Source organism: Akebia trifoliata, chromosome 14, assembly GCF_017979445.1.
Source record: "Akebia trifoliata isolate Shusen 1 chromosome 14, ASM1797944v1, whole genome shotgun sequence".
In the NCBI taxonomy this organism is placed as follows: Eukaryota; Viridiplantae; Streptophyta; class Magnoliopsida; order Ranunculales; family Lardizabalaceae; genus Akebia; species Akebia trifoliata.
The window spans coordinates 23,283,639-23,297,167 of record NC_141388.1 but is presented as its reverse complement, the minus strand read 5'-3'; the positions used below and the strand labels follow the sequence as shown (position 1 = coordinate 23,297,167).

Sequence of the window (13,529 nt, the reverse complement as noted above, 5' to 3'; positions counted from 1 at the left end):
TTTCGTTTTCCCCATCCTCCATCAAAACCAGCCGGGTAGCTCGAGTAAACCTCAACACATTCCATCCGAGGGCTTCATCGAGTTAGGAGCCAGGTCAATACTTCATTGTAGAAGCGAAGGAGAACGTCATTGTCGGATACCTTGCAAACCCTCGCTCATTTCGCATCCAAGTCAGCCCAACCTCGACTCTCGAGCCATCCAACCCTGATTTGTAGTGCTAGCTTGTATCCTTGGCGTTCACAACCAAGTAAGGGACTTTCAATTCCTATTGGTAACTTTAGATTTCTCAAATGTGCATTTAGGATTTTGAAACAAAACTTATTGTTTGCATTTAAATCGTAGAAAGTTGTTGTTTGATTTCAAAATCATGGTAGAAGTAGATGCTTTGATGATGTTTTATCAAGTTTTAACTAAGAATTCGTGGATGGGTCGAATGGTGAGAAGAATGGGAGAAGAAATCGAAAAAGGGGATCAAAAACTCGAAAGTTCGAGTGAGGTTCAGGCTGTAGGCAGGTAGGATCGGTGCCACCGGCACCTACCGAAGGCATTCTGTCGGTTCCACCGACAGAATGAAGCTTCTGCCACCGATGAAATCAAGAACCGCCGAAAATTTTATACTGTCGGCAGGACCGTCGGTCCCACCGACATCTGCCGATGACCAATCTGTCGGTTCCACCGACAAAATCTTGATTCTGCCACCGACAGCCACCGACAGACACAGTTTTGACCAGAACAGTGTTCTGACTCTTGGCTTGACCTCCTCACACCTTATACACTATTTCTCACCCTTCATTTCATCAAAAACATTAAAGTAAATGTCCTCTTTAATTTTTACTTTCCATTTACTTTAAGTTCTTTAATGAAATTAAGGTTTTACCCCCCATTTCGGAACAATGGAAATGGTTTTAAGATCCAAATCTCAAAGGATCAAAATCCAAATTTTGGTTTTAAGAACAAAACGTAAATTTCGACAAGTTTTCAAAATATAATAATTTTCACATTACTTTGAATTAGATTACAAAAACTATATGGTGTCGAATCTCGTAAGCGAGACTTTCATTTCGAAAAACCCATTTTCAATTTCGAGAACTTTGAAAAATTGAGTTTCCGACACTTAGCCAAATTTTCACCAGCTTTCATTATTTTTAACAGCTTTTGCCCCGTGCATCATCGGGACCTTGTTTGTGAATAAACTTTGAAGGTTTTCAATGGAAAGACCGAAATAATGACCTTGAAAGATTGGAAATGGATGGTTGATTTGAAAAGACGAAAAATGAGAATGTTGAAAGAATGGGAAAGGGATGAAACGGTAAATTGTCAGAATCGCACCCGAGGGGTAATGTCTGCCTTTTACATTGTATGTTGTGTGTAGGTTGGTGAAAGGATATCCAGGTTATTAATGAAAGGGTTACATGTTTATTTCCGATTATGTTTGCGCGTGCGCTGAGTACTGTTATTTATTTTAGGCCGGGTGGCCACAGTTGCATGGTAGGAACTGGATATCCATTCTCAACCCTGTTCTGTTAATTTCTCTTTTTTTTCAAATGAAAAACTATATATATACGTAGCTATTTTGTGAGCTGTTAAAGGGTTTGTGAATGCCTGAAGGGATAGTATGTCATATCATCCGGAGGGGTGCACTATCCTGGGATGTACGGTAGGGACCACCAAACTCATACGTGGTATGGGACGCGTATGAGAGTGGAGTCACAACTGGAATCCGGGTTCATTCCTCTCTTATCTTTATCAGTGAACGTGTATTGTAAAGGTGGTCGTATACGAGTGGAGTGTCATTTGGGAATCACATGCACGCCTGATAGGCATAGACGAAGATGATTAGTCAGTGATCACTAACAATCTAGTAGTAGTCGAACGTTTTGACACATCGAAAAGAGACCCATTGCTTACGGTCACGTCAAACGGCCAGCCTGAGCCGGATAAATGGTCCGCAAGCGTGGTAGACACGACCAGCCACAAAAATCAGGAACTACAATGTTATTGAGGAATATCTGTCCTGACTGGGAGCGATCCAGTCGTGAATCCCAACTCTTTAATTCCAATACTCCACCATTTGTATTATGTATCTGTTGTTATATTTCGAATTATAAACTGAGAAGCATGTCTATTATTTCAATGTTGTCAACATTATTTGCATAAAATGGAAAATGTATAATGAGTATGGATGATTGATGCTATGTGTTACTTTTAAACTGTTTAGTTGCTCATCCCTGGCTATATGTACCAGTTGATCGTATTTTATCTTGTAAAACCTTGCATGTATTAAAATGTTCAGTATGCTTTATTTGATCATGCTTAGGAAGGGATATTAGTAGGAATTGGCTGTGGACTTACTGGGTAACCATTGTTACTCACCCTTTCCTTCCTATTTTTTTTAGTTTCAGCATTTGCAGCTACTGAGGCAGGCGTAAAGTCAATAATGGAGGAGTATCTGGTCGATCAGATCGACGATCAGAGTTTATTGCCTGGTGAGCACTAGGACCACATCCCTTAGTGTTGTCAGTTTCACCCAGGATGTATGTAGTTTTTGGATTGAGAGTTTAGGCCTATGTTAGAGTGAGAGTGTTTTGGTAAGCCTGTATATTGATAAATCTTCCGCACTCTGATCTACTTACATGTTAGATGTAATTAGTCTTCCGCTGTTATTTTCCTGTATCTACATTTTTATATACAGGTTTTGTTATAAATTGGTTTATCAGGTTTGAGTTCCGTGAAACGCTAACATAAACAGAGGAGACCATGCCGAAATTTCGAGGTGCCACCTAGTACCTTGGGATTTGTGTTAGCATTTGGCGGGGCGCCACAGTCCATGAGTTGGACATTACTATGGGAAGACTAGGGACCTTATGTATGAGATTTTATCTATTTGTGGACTAGTTTTGTTGGTTTTAAAGGTTGAATATAGGTTTATAGAGACTTATACTCTTTTTTGTAGCCATTTTTAAAAGTCAATGTGTGCAAAGTGTATGTGATTGTCTTATTAAGAGAAGATTACCTCCAAAAACAAGATAAAAGATAGTTATTCTAGAATTAAAATTGTAAGGAATTGAAAGCATCTATGCAATAGAAATTAAATTGCATAAGAGTAAATGAAAGTAAAGTAACTTATTCTAATGTTCTCAAGGAATTTATTGATGACTTATTGGGAGAGATTAACTCAAAGAGGGATTACCCTCTCTCCCCAAGCATCTAGACTAAAAATCTAGGAGACTACATTAAAAAAACATGAAATTAAACTTGCAAATAAGAAAATTACTTAAAATAAAGAGGGGCTAATAAAAAGGAGAATATTAGAAGGGAGAATGGAGGGTTTAACCTCACCTTAGTCTTATTCTTCTCTTCATTCTTTTTTTTCTTAGTCTTAGGTTGAGTTTCTAGGGGTTTTTAGAGAGGTTTTGAGAGAATAGGTAGGCTTAAAGAGGTTTGGGATAGATTTGGTCAGAATTTTAGATCTCTTGAACTCTTTTTTTGTATTGAATGAGGGGATAAACTTATCCTAAATCATAAGGTTCTCAATATTTTGAATAAAACCTCTAAAGAGAACCCAAATTACCTTTCTTCTGCTTGGACTTGATGGTCTTTTACTTACCTATAGGTCTCACCAATCATGATGATAAAGATGATAAAATTGTAAAAGGTCATAGTTTTTAGAGAATTCCTTGAGAAAGGTAAAAGAGTCCTAGGCCATTGGCTTTGAATCAAATCCTAGAGAACTAGTCTAGATGGCATGTAAATATGAACTTGAATTTTGGACATTAAGTTCATTTAGCCTAACTATTCCTCTAACAATGTAAGGTAAAGAATGTATTTGTTCACAAGTTCTAAGGAATTATTTAAGTTGGGCAAAGTTATCAAAACCTATTGAACTTGGTATAATTATATTGACCCTTTTTAAATTGAGGATGGGCTTAGAGGACATAGGTTTAGTTTTAATGAAATGAGATTAAGATAGTAATTATACTTGTGGGAACCAATTTGACCAGTGGTCTTTCTTGGAAGAATAGAGAAATTACAAGAAGATCATGATGGTGGATTTATTGAAGAATTAAAGGATGGGCAAAAGAGTAAAATGGAAGGATTTTCTTAGGGCAAAATTCATTAAGAAGTGGGTTAAAGGGTAATTATCTTTAACCAAATTTGAACACATGTGGGTTTGAAATGGAATTGATCCAAAGCCTAAAAAAAAATTATGCCTGGCCGTAGGTCACCCTTGGACTAAGCAAAAATTATGTTTTGCTGTGGGTAACCCTTAGACCAGGCAAAAATTATGCTTGGCCGTAGGTTATTCCCATACCAAGCAAAAACTTTCTCTTGGTCATGGGTTACCCTTGGCTAGGCAAAAAATTAAGCATTTTTTCATAAATGGCCTTTAAATATCGTGGTTGCTTGAAAATTGGGGATTTTAAATCCTCCTGAAATTTTCCTTGGTCAAGCCTCCTTCTTGGAAGGTTTTTGGTGCTCTTGGGCTTGGCCTAGGCAAAAATGGGGTGTCTATAGAATTAAAATGCTCATTATGAAGCTTATCAATGATTTACAAGAGGAGATTACTTTACAGGGAGGGATTACTCTCTACCACCCTAGCCTTTAAACTAAGAAACTTAAAGAATTACTTTATTAGAAAGTAAAAGAAAGCTTGAACGTAAAGAATAGGAGAGGTAGGATAGGGGGAATGAGAAGGGATTATTATAAGAAACTAAACTACTCTCCACCTTTGTTTCTTCTTCTTCTTCTTCTTGATTTTATCTTCTTGGATGGGTGAGACTAGATTTGGATAGAGTTTTGGGATGCTAGAGAGCTTTGAGGAGGAAAATAGATAGAATTTTAGGTGGCTTGAGTTCTCTTCATTTACCTTGGATAGGGGTCCTATTTATAATTTGTTTGAGACCATTGAGAATAAATTTGTTCAAAATCCTAATATTCCCAATAAAATTACATAGAATAACTCCAATTTCCCTTCATCAAATAGTCATTGATTGTCTTTTACAGGCTTATGAGTCTTAGCAATCATGTCACTTAGGTAAGTGAAAAAGAAGTCCAAAAACTTATCCCTTAATTACATGTCACTTAGCCTATTTTTCTCTAGATTGACTCAAGTTCAAGGTCCTCAGATACTTTTAGTCCTAGAATTTTATCTAGGTAAGATAAAATGGCCATGAGCTCTTGAATTGAGTCAAATTATATTGAATCTCATGAATCCTCCTAGGATTTTGAAGAAAGCTACACGGGTAAAAGATAAACCATCTCTAATGTGTCTTAACAAATTGGGGTAAGATAAATAATTGGACTCAAGTGGGGACCAAGCTTGACTTGGGGTCAAGATTAGAAGATTATAAGAAAGCCTTTGTGAGAAAATTATGCAAAGGTTAATGCATGGGCATTGAGGGAATTATGTGGGATTTTCTTGAGTTAAAAACCAATTAGGGAATGCTTAAAAAGTAATTTTCTTAACCAAATCTCGTGTACACATGGGTTGTGTAACTACCCAATTGAATTGGCTTTTGGTGAGCAATGATCAAAATAAAATTGCCTTGCAAATAGGTAAATAAAAACCAATGTTAAAAATGGCCTGAACATTAATCAAATAAAGGTCAGTACACACAATCTTTAAGTAATCAACATCTAGGCGAGCTTATACTTGGCCATTTGTCACTAAGGGGTAGGAAAAGAATAATATTTCTAATTAAGTTTTGATTGGTCTGATTTGCTTGATTGGATCCCACCTGATTTAAAATTCTCTCAATTTGTCATCCATCATTAGATTCGATTGACTTCTTGGGCTTGTTCGATCAAATTGAAGTTTCTACAACTACCCTTCTTTGTGAGAATTGTCGACAATGGATCACGAAGACGTATACTTAAATTCCTATTCGATCGACTAAGCTTGAGATTGTATGCACTACGTGAAAATATCAAATTTGTATAAAAAAATTTGTTGGGCCTGGCCCGACGAATTTTAAAATCCAAAACTCCACGGCGCGTGGACCACGTTTTCTTCACTCGGTCGATCACTCTCACTTGAGAAGAAGATTTCTTCTCTAGCTTTCATTCGGTCGATCACTCTCTCTGCTTCTCTCACTGTTTCTCTCTCTCTTTGTCTCTCTCTCACAATCATCGATCGACCTCTCACGGTCGACCTCGCCCTTTATCTCTCTCTCTCGATCGAATTTTTTTTTTTGTTTTTTTACTTTTTTATTTTCTGTTTTTAAATCCTTTGCTTCCCTACGTCTTCTATGGGTAAGAAATCTGATTCAGTATGAGTGAGAGAGAATGACAGACTATAGAGTAGTCAGTGAGCAAGTTGAGATTTTGAACTTCTTCTTCGATTTCACATAGACGTTTTGATCTTAAATCTTTGATCTTTGATTTCTCTGTAAAAATGGCTGCCAACACAGGATTCGGTTTGGAAGAGATCAAGAACGAGAACGTGGATCTTGTAAGAATCTTATTGTTTCTTTGATCTTAATTAATGACTCCTGATATGCGTATATTTTAATGCAAATCAAGCATTTTGATTTGGTTGAAGTTGTTTCTAGGGTTTCTCTTTGTAATCGTTAGAGTGATGTATGAATTTTTTTATTTTTTAATACCTTACAATGTTATATATTTTGTATCTAGTTTTTATTTGATGGATCCATAGCGTTGTTCAGATTGATGAGGATGAGATCTAGGGTTTTGGATTTCACAAAATATATTAATTTTGATTTTTTGTTTCCCAAATGTGTTAATTTTACACGAAACAAAACCTAAAAACAAATAAAAATTTGATTAAGGATCCAAATGATTTCATAGATCTGAGTGTTTTGATATGATTAGATCTGAATTTTTTCACCATTTTTTTTCTTTCTCGTTGGATTCAAGTAGATATTCTACGGTGAGATTTTGAGAAGTTATGGTTTGTTTAATTTGATTCAAGTAGTTTGATTGCATTTTTTGTATTATTTATAAAGCTTGACTAGTATCACCAGTCTTACTATGCTACTCATCACCTCTAATTAGTTCCAACAAATAGTTCTTGATCAATATACGCCCCTTCCAAATTGAGCTGCGTTTACCATTGTTCAGCTCTTTGGTATGCTTCAAATTACGAGAATTAAACTAGGAGTCCTAAATAGTAGTTGAGTTAAACTTAGAGAAGTATGCTCTATTTTGGTTGGGGATTTACTGGCAATCTGATATGGGAGGCTTGGAAGGTTGGCTCCAATGGAATACTATGTCTGCTCCTTATACAGACTCAAAGGGACTATTATTTACTCTTTATTGAGACCTTACGGTGGAAAGAATGAAGAGATTCAACAGGATGCTATTTCTGTTGATGGGAGTAGAATAAAGACAAGGGAGAGTAATAATCTTGGTTGCATTCAGGCAAAAGATCGAACAACTGGAAGAACTGAAATTGCATCTTGTGTAAGGGTGGCAGAGGTATGTCTACTTATGTTATCCACGACTCTTACATGATGTGATGTATGTAACTATTACAGTAGTGTTATCGTTCTGCTGTATCTGTTAAATTTAACTATGTTTCGCTATTCTCATCTCAGTTTTTATATATGTTAGAAACCTGTGTTGAAAATTTTGAATCGCTGTATTACATCAATATTTCATGGTTATACTTAGTAGTTCTTCTAATGACTAAGTAGTTCTTCTAATGACTAATAAACCGAGTCAAAGGCAAAAACAAAAAATGAATGGGAGAAGAAAATGTGATCCTATGAACTGAAAGTTCATTAAATTGGATCTGGTCAACATTTTAAGTACTTTCCCAAACTTGTTAACATCCATGTTTTGCGAAGCCAAAGTTTCTAAAGCAATAAATCTTACTATCTATCATGTTTACGAGACACATAATTGTGCAATAAATCTTATTTTCTTTGATGTTTACGAAACACACATAATTGGGCACAACAAACTTCCTTTCAGTATAGTCAAGGCGAGGCACGCCTCGAGGTGGGGCAAACCGAAATCATTGTCATACATATCAGCGGGGTAGTGTGAACGAGGCGTAGCAAGGCACATTTCTTGACTTTGCCTCAGTCAAGGTGCAAGGGTGCACAAGGCGCATGCCTCACTAAAAGTTGAATAAAATAAATGTATTTAATTTAAATAAGACACTAATTTCTGATTTGATTGTATAATCTTTACGTAGATTTATTTGGAAAGTACAATTTTTTACCATTAAAAATGTCTAATTTTGCCTTTTGTCATTGTTTAAATTTTCTTGACAATGAAAAACTAAGTATACATATAAAACTAAGTATATGTCTCCAGTCTCCTTTTGACCTGCATATCAGGCATTTCCATTATCTTTTTGATATTATAATTTCTTACATGGAAATAGTTATACGCCTTGAGGAAATTTGTGAGCCTTTTCTATAACTTGTTCTCAATGTAAAACCCGCAGTCTAATTTCTTGACATTATTGGATTGGTTTAAATTCTTATTGTGTGGGTGCTTTATTTTATGACTAGGTGGCTCAAATAAGAGTAGGTTCTAAGGACTTCCCTTGCCATGTGGTTGACCTTGCTGTTGGTGCTAAACTTGAACTTGAACTAAACTATCGTGATGCTCTAGGTATTTATAGTTCAACAATTTAAATCAATTGTTAACCATTTATCTTTATGTATTCTGACTTTGGGGCTTCACCATCTTTTGATTAGGAAACTCCTTTCATGAAGCTTATGATGTGGTTCAATTTGATGCTGAGACTAATTATCCAGATGTTGTGACCATTAATGACACACGTGATAGCTCTGGAAATATTCACCTCAAGGTTTGCTGGCATCGTTATAATTTTATGCAGCTTCTGAATTCTCTCATGGTTCAAAAAACATGCAATCAGGGAGGAATCACGCTTTGGACGTCCTGGCATCTTTGTTACCTTTTTTCTATAATTATCCTGATATTCATTCACTTTCTCATCTTGAAGACATGCACATCATTTCTGTCTATATCAATTTAAGCTCTTCCTGTCTATTTGATCCAACTCTCAACTCCTTTTCTCTTTGTTATTCTAATTGAAGGCAATTTGCCATGGTAGAGCTCTTATACGGATATCAATTCACAACAGTTCACAGAAGTCAGACTATGTGATGGTACTTTATTTCTTCATTTTCTAACTCTTTACATGTCTTCTACAGCAATCAATGTTTCTATTTGTTGATCTTTCGTATTTCCATTGAAATGACTTGTCTGTTTCCATTTGCAGCATATGAGAAAAAATGATTTTTTATTTGCTATTTGTTTGAAATTTACTATTTTCAGATTTCAGTTGATGCTCATTTATACCCTCGGAATGCAGTCGTTTTCGTGGGCCATTATCTTAACTTCAGTATTGAAGGTAGTGGTTTTTTATATATACATATTTCTTGTTTTGTTATGACATAACTCAACCAATTTGTTTTATCAATCTCTTTAGCTTGAACAACTCCAGTCCAGTACAACAATTATGATGCTCTCTAGCACTGCAGATGTTGTTTTCCCAATGATACTTGGTATGCAAATGTTTGGTGGAATGTACAAGTGTTGCAGCATTTTTTTTTTCATGAAATGTTATTTATTAGGAAATATAGGTAAAATGCTGGAATTAGAAGAGAAATCGAAAGAGGGGGGGGGGCATGGAAGAAGGTATCTTGGACTTATTTAATTATCATCCAACACTATATCATTGGCTACATTAAGTCTGACTACTAGTTGAGTAGTTGGGAGGACTAAAGAGCCAGTAGAACCACCATTGGGGAAAATAATAATTGACTTGACCAAGAATGGAGAGCAGACCCTTGGGGGAGTTGAATTCAAACACAATTAGTTGGGCCCCTTGTTAGCAATCTGCCGTTTTATTAGTAAAAAATTCACAAATTTTTTTTCTTCTTCAATGAAAGTATTATTCTCTGGAATAATTCACGTATTTTAAGTTAAAAAATAAAATAAAACACGTTTTTATCAATCTCATGAATGTTTAGGGAAGTATTGATTTGGTAGTAGCCCCATTAGAAGACAATTTCCAAGAAATTGTTGGGTTTCGACAATTTCTGTTAAATGACACAGCATATTTGAATCAGGAGTAAATCCTTAAATCTACAAGAAAGCTAGAGAAGAAATCTTCTTCTTTTAGGATTAAATCCTTAAATCTACAAAAGAAGCTGGAGTAGAAATTCCCAAAAGAAAACAAATTCAATTGATATTAATAATTGCTTGTATAAACTGTTTGCAGTTGTTTATGAGGAGCTACAGCCATTGTTGTTGAAAACAGGACCGACGGTGCAGACAACAGTCTTTGTTGCAGTAGTTGTTGTTGAGGTATAAAGAGATTATGAGTTAAGGACCAAAGCAAACACTCAAAACAGTTGCAGAAGACAAAAATAGGGACACTCTTATTATGAGGTAAGATCAAGCTTCTCTATTTGACTGTATTTAAGGCATATTTTTGAACGTTAGTATAGTTGCTTCACACTAAGTTCAAACACATTCTTGTGAGATGACATGCGTCCATCCTAAACTAGGTGTAAAAACACTCCACACTAACATATTTAAGCATTATACCTCTTAATGCAGGGCCCAGCTATTGGATTTGGCCATGTCACTTCTGCCTGGTTTGGTTGCCAAAGAGATTGATTTATTGTTTCTTGCAATGAAATGCTGCATGCAGGAGGATGTGCTGGAAAGGGCGAAAAAGGCCAAGGAAAAAAGCGGCATGTTAAGTACAAGGGTTCATTCTCCAATCTACAACGATAACAACACCGACCTCCACCAAAGATGTTGCCGATCCAGTAATTTCAATATCATTTGGTCTTATTTAGTTTAATTATTGTCAGTTATTTGTAGCTTCGACAGAATTTTCGATCTTAACAAAGAGGTTTTCATGTATATTAATTTTGGGTTATTTAGTTCAATTTGGAACTTGTTTTATAATTTTTCTTTTGTTTTATCTTTTTCTGATTTTTTTTTAATTATTTCGTTCATTGTGATTGGTGAATTAGAGGACCGTGCTATTGTTTGTTAAACCTCCAAATTTGACGGTCATACTCTATGGATTTTTTTCTATTTTTTTGAAGTCCATTCTCCAATAATTTGATAGTCCAGGGCCGTCAAAAAAAAAATTCTACAAGAGAATATTTGACGGGCATATTTGACGAGAGGGTCCGTCAAATTTCTCAAAATTTGACGGGCGAAGACCGTCAAATATGGGCCTTTTTCACATAGTGATGCTTCTCCACTCTTACTTTAAAAAACTTAAATTGAAGTAAAACAAAAAGAAAAAGTTAAGAGATGAGCTTCCCAAGCTTTGAGTCTAATAAAGATAAGGTACCGTGCAATTCTCGATTTCATGGCTTGATATTTGGCTCTTAGAAACCTTGAATTGATCTCTGGCTCGATGTATGGCTCTAAAATCCTTTGAAAAGAAAATGATGATGAGTTGGCTTCAATCATCACTTGTTTTTTATAAAACTGAGTCGTCTTTTTTATGTGATTACTTCGAAATCTTCATGAAGTTAGATTCTTCTTCAAGAACTACTTGCTTTGCAAATCTGATCTTTGTCACTTGATTTTCTTTAAGAACAAATGATTACTAGAGAAATTACTCTTTTCCATTATGCATACTTGAAAATGATCCACTAGAGATTTTTTGAACTGGATGCACGTGCAATGTTTTGCTGGGAAACTTTATGTCTTTGGAACGTATCCACTAGGGATATATATATTTAATGAAAATTGTGTATTGGGATAATGCTCACATCTTTCTAACTTTTTTTTTTGACGTTTTACATTTTTTTCATTTTTATAAAAATTTGTTGGGCCTTTGGGCAGTGTTGCTTGGGGCATGACATGATCGACTGACTTTACTTCAATTGATTGTGAGTATGGTGGTTTTGAGGTTGAAGTTGAGCTTATTGTTGAGACATTTGTTGCACTTGAGTTTCTTGTGACACCATTTTCTAATTCGGTCCTTGGGACTGATGTTGTACCTACTACTAGGGTGACATCTGGGACCACGTCTTTGATGTCACGTTTGTTTTAATCTTGTTTGCATTTTATTCAAAAATTCCTTTTTCTACATTCAGTTCATCTCTTGCATTTTTTGTATGAAATTTTATATAATCGAGTTAGCTCTACCGGGGATAAATTCTTAGGAATAAAACAGTAGCATATAAAGGGAATAAATAAAACCAAATCAATGTTGCATAAATTCTGGGTGATTGACCTAATCATGAAGTAGGATGGTTGGGATTCGTGACTTGAAGGCTCACCTAGACGCCTCTTATCTTCTATGTGGCTAGACATGATTTCCTTGTATTTTTGAATCTTTATTTTCCTATACATTGAACTTGAAATGTAAAATTATGCAATGAATAAGAAAATATTTTTGGTATTATTGACCCCAGATATATCTACCATTTTGTTTTGAAAGTTATTATTTTAATACAAATTCTAGATTTTTCCTCAAAGTCTGAAAATATTGTGTTTACGTTATTTTAAGATTTTTTTGGATATATTTTTTTTGAAATGTAAGACAAAGCTAAAAGAAAATAAGCAAATCATTTTTTTGCAAAATCATTCACGTCAAGCAACGTTAGGACGTGAGTAAGTATGGCTTGAACATCTTGTAGTCATCGAGGTAAAGGGTCAAGAAAATTATATGGATCTTTTCTCAGCTTCTTGTGGATCCTTCTAGACTCATCCTCAAAATGGGAAGGGAAGTTGAAATGAAGGGTTAGATGTAGAATGAACAATAAGGTATGCTTGAGTTGGTAGGTGGATGGTACTGAGAAACCATTGGCTATTTTTTTCTTCTTTTATTTTACCAATACTACTCCCTAGTGTCGGTTAAGGTTTTTACGAAGTCTGGTTTTCTACCCTTTTTTGTATATCAATGCCCTTTTTGGGGATTTTATCATGTCAGAGTATTTGATCTTGCCACAACTTGATATTTTTACTCACAATGCCTTTTAGGTTTTTGCTGTTCTTTTTGAAAGTATGCTTTATTTTTATGAAATTACAAATAAAATGGATACATAAGTAGAGCTCATTCGAAATCTCAACGACTCTAGTGGCTTGGTGATTCAAGTTGAACTGACAAATTAGAGATTACTTTTTAGCTATCATTTCGATGGTTCAAGTAGTTGTGTCTACTTTCAAATATTTGATCTAGTCTTCTTACTCGCGTCTTCCAGCAACTCTTGTGACTTGGTTCTGATGTAAGACACAAGATGAATGTCTTCTTATTACTCCTATCTATTTTATTTTTGTTGTTGCCGCTACAACTGAAATATTGTATGTTAAATACCCCAAATGCAGGGTTGTAGCGAAGTGGTAAAATCTAGAGAATTCGAGGTCGATCCACATGATTTATGTAAAAATTGAATTAAAATATGGATGGAGTGGAAGAAGATTTGATCTAAAATATTGAAAAAAATTATTTTCCATACTATCGTATGGAGCAAAAATTAAAAGTTTTAAAACAGAAATTAAAAAACACAAAGGCATCAAGGATCCACTTAAAAATTACAATTTTATTC

General features: G+C 35.1%; 1 protein-coding gene across 4 annotated transcripts; it reads left to right on the top strand.

Moving 5' to 3' along the window:
- The first annotated feature begins 6,145 nt into the window (after positions 1-6,145).
- LOC147386568 (nuclear pore complex protein GP210-like) lies at positions 6,146-10,384 on the top strand. Of its 4 annotated transcripts, XM_086423999.1 has the most exons (7): positions 6,146-6,451; positions 7,209-7,437; positions 8,484-8,586; positions 8,673-8,785; positions 9,036-9,107; positions 9,284-9,352; positions 9,431-10,379. In XM_086423999.1, exons 2-7 carry the CDS (start codon positions 7,219-7,221, stop codon positions 9,656-9,658), a joined length of 804 nt encoding a protein of 267 aa, XP_086280125.1. In that variant the 5' UTR covers positions 6,146-6,451; positions 7,209-7,218; the 3' UTR covers positions 9,659-10,379. The 4 variants fall into 4 exon arrangements, with proteins under 4 accessions (XP_086280125.1, XP_086280127.1, XP_086280128.1 ...); XM_086424001.1 differs by having other exon boundaries at positions 6,154-7,437; positions 10,226-10,384; XM_086424002.1 differs by having other exon boundaries at positions 6,154-7,437; positions 9,277-9,352; positions 9,431-9,450.
- The last annotated feature ends 3,145 nt before the right edge of the window (positions 10,385-13,529 follow it).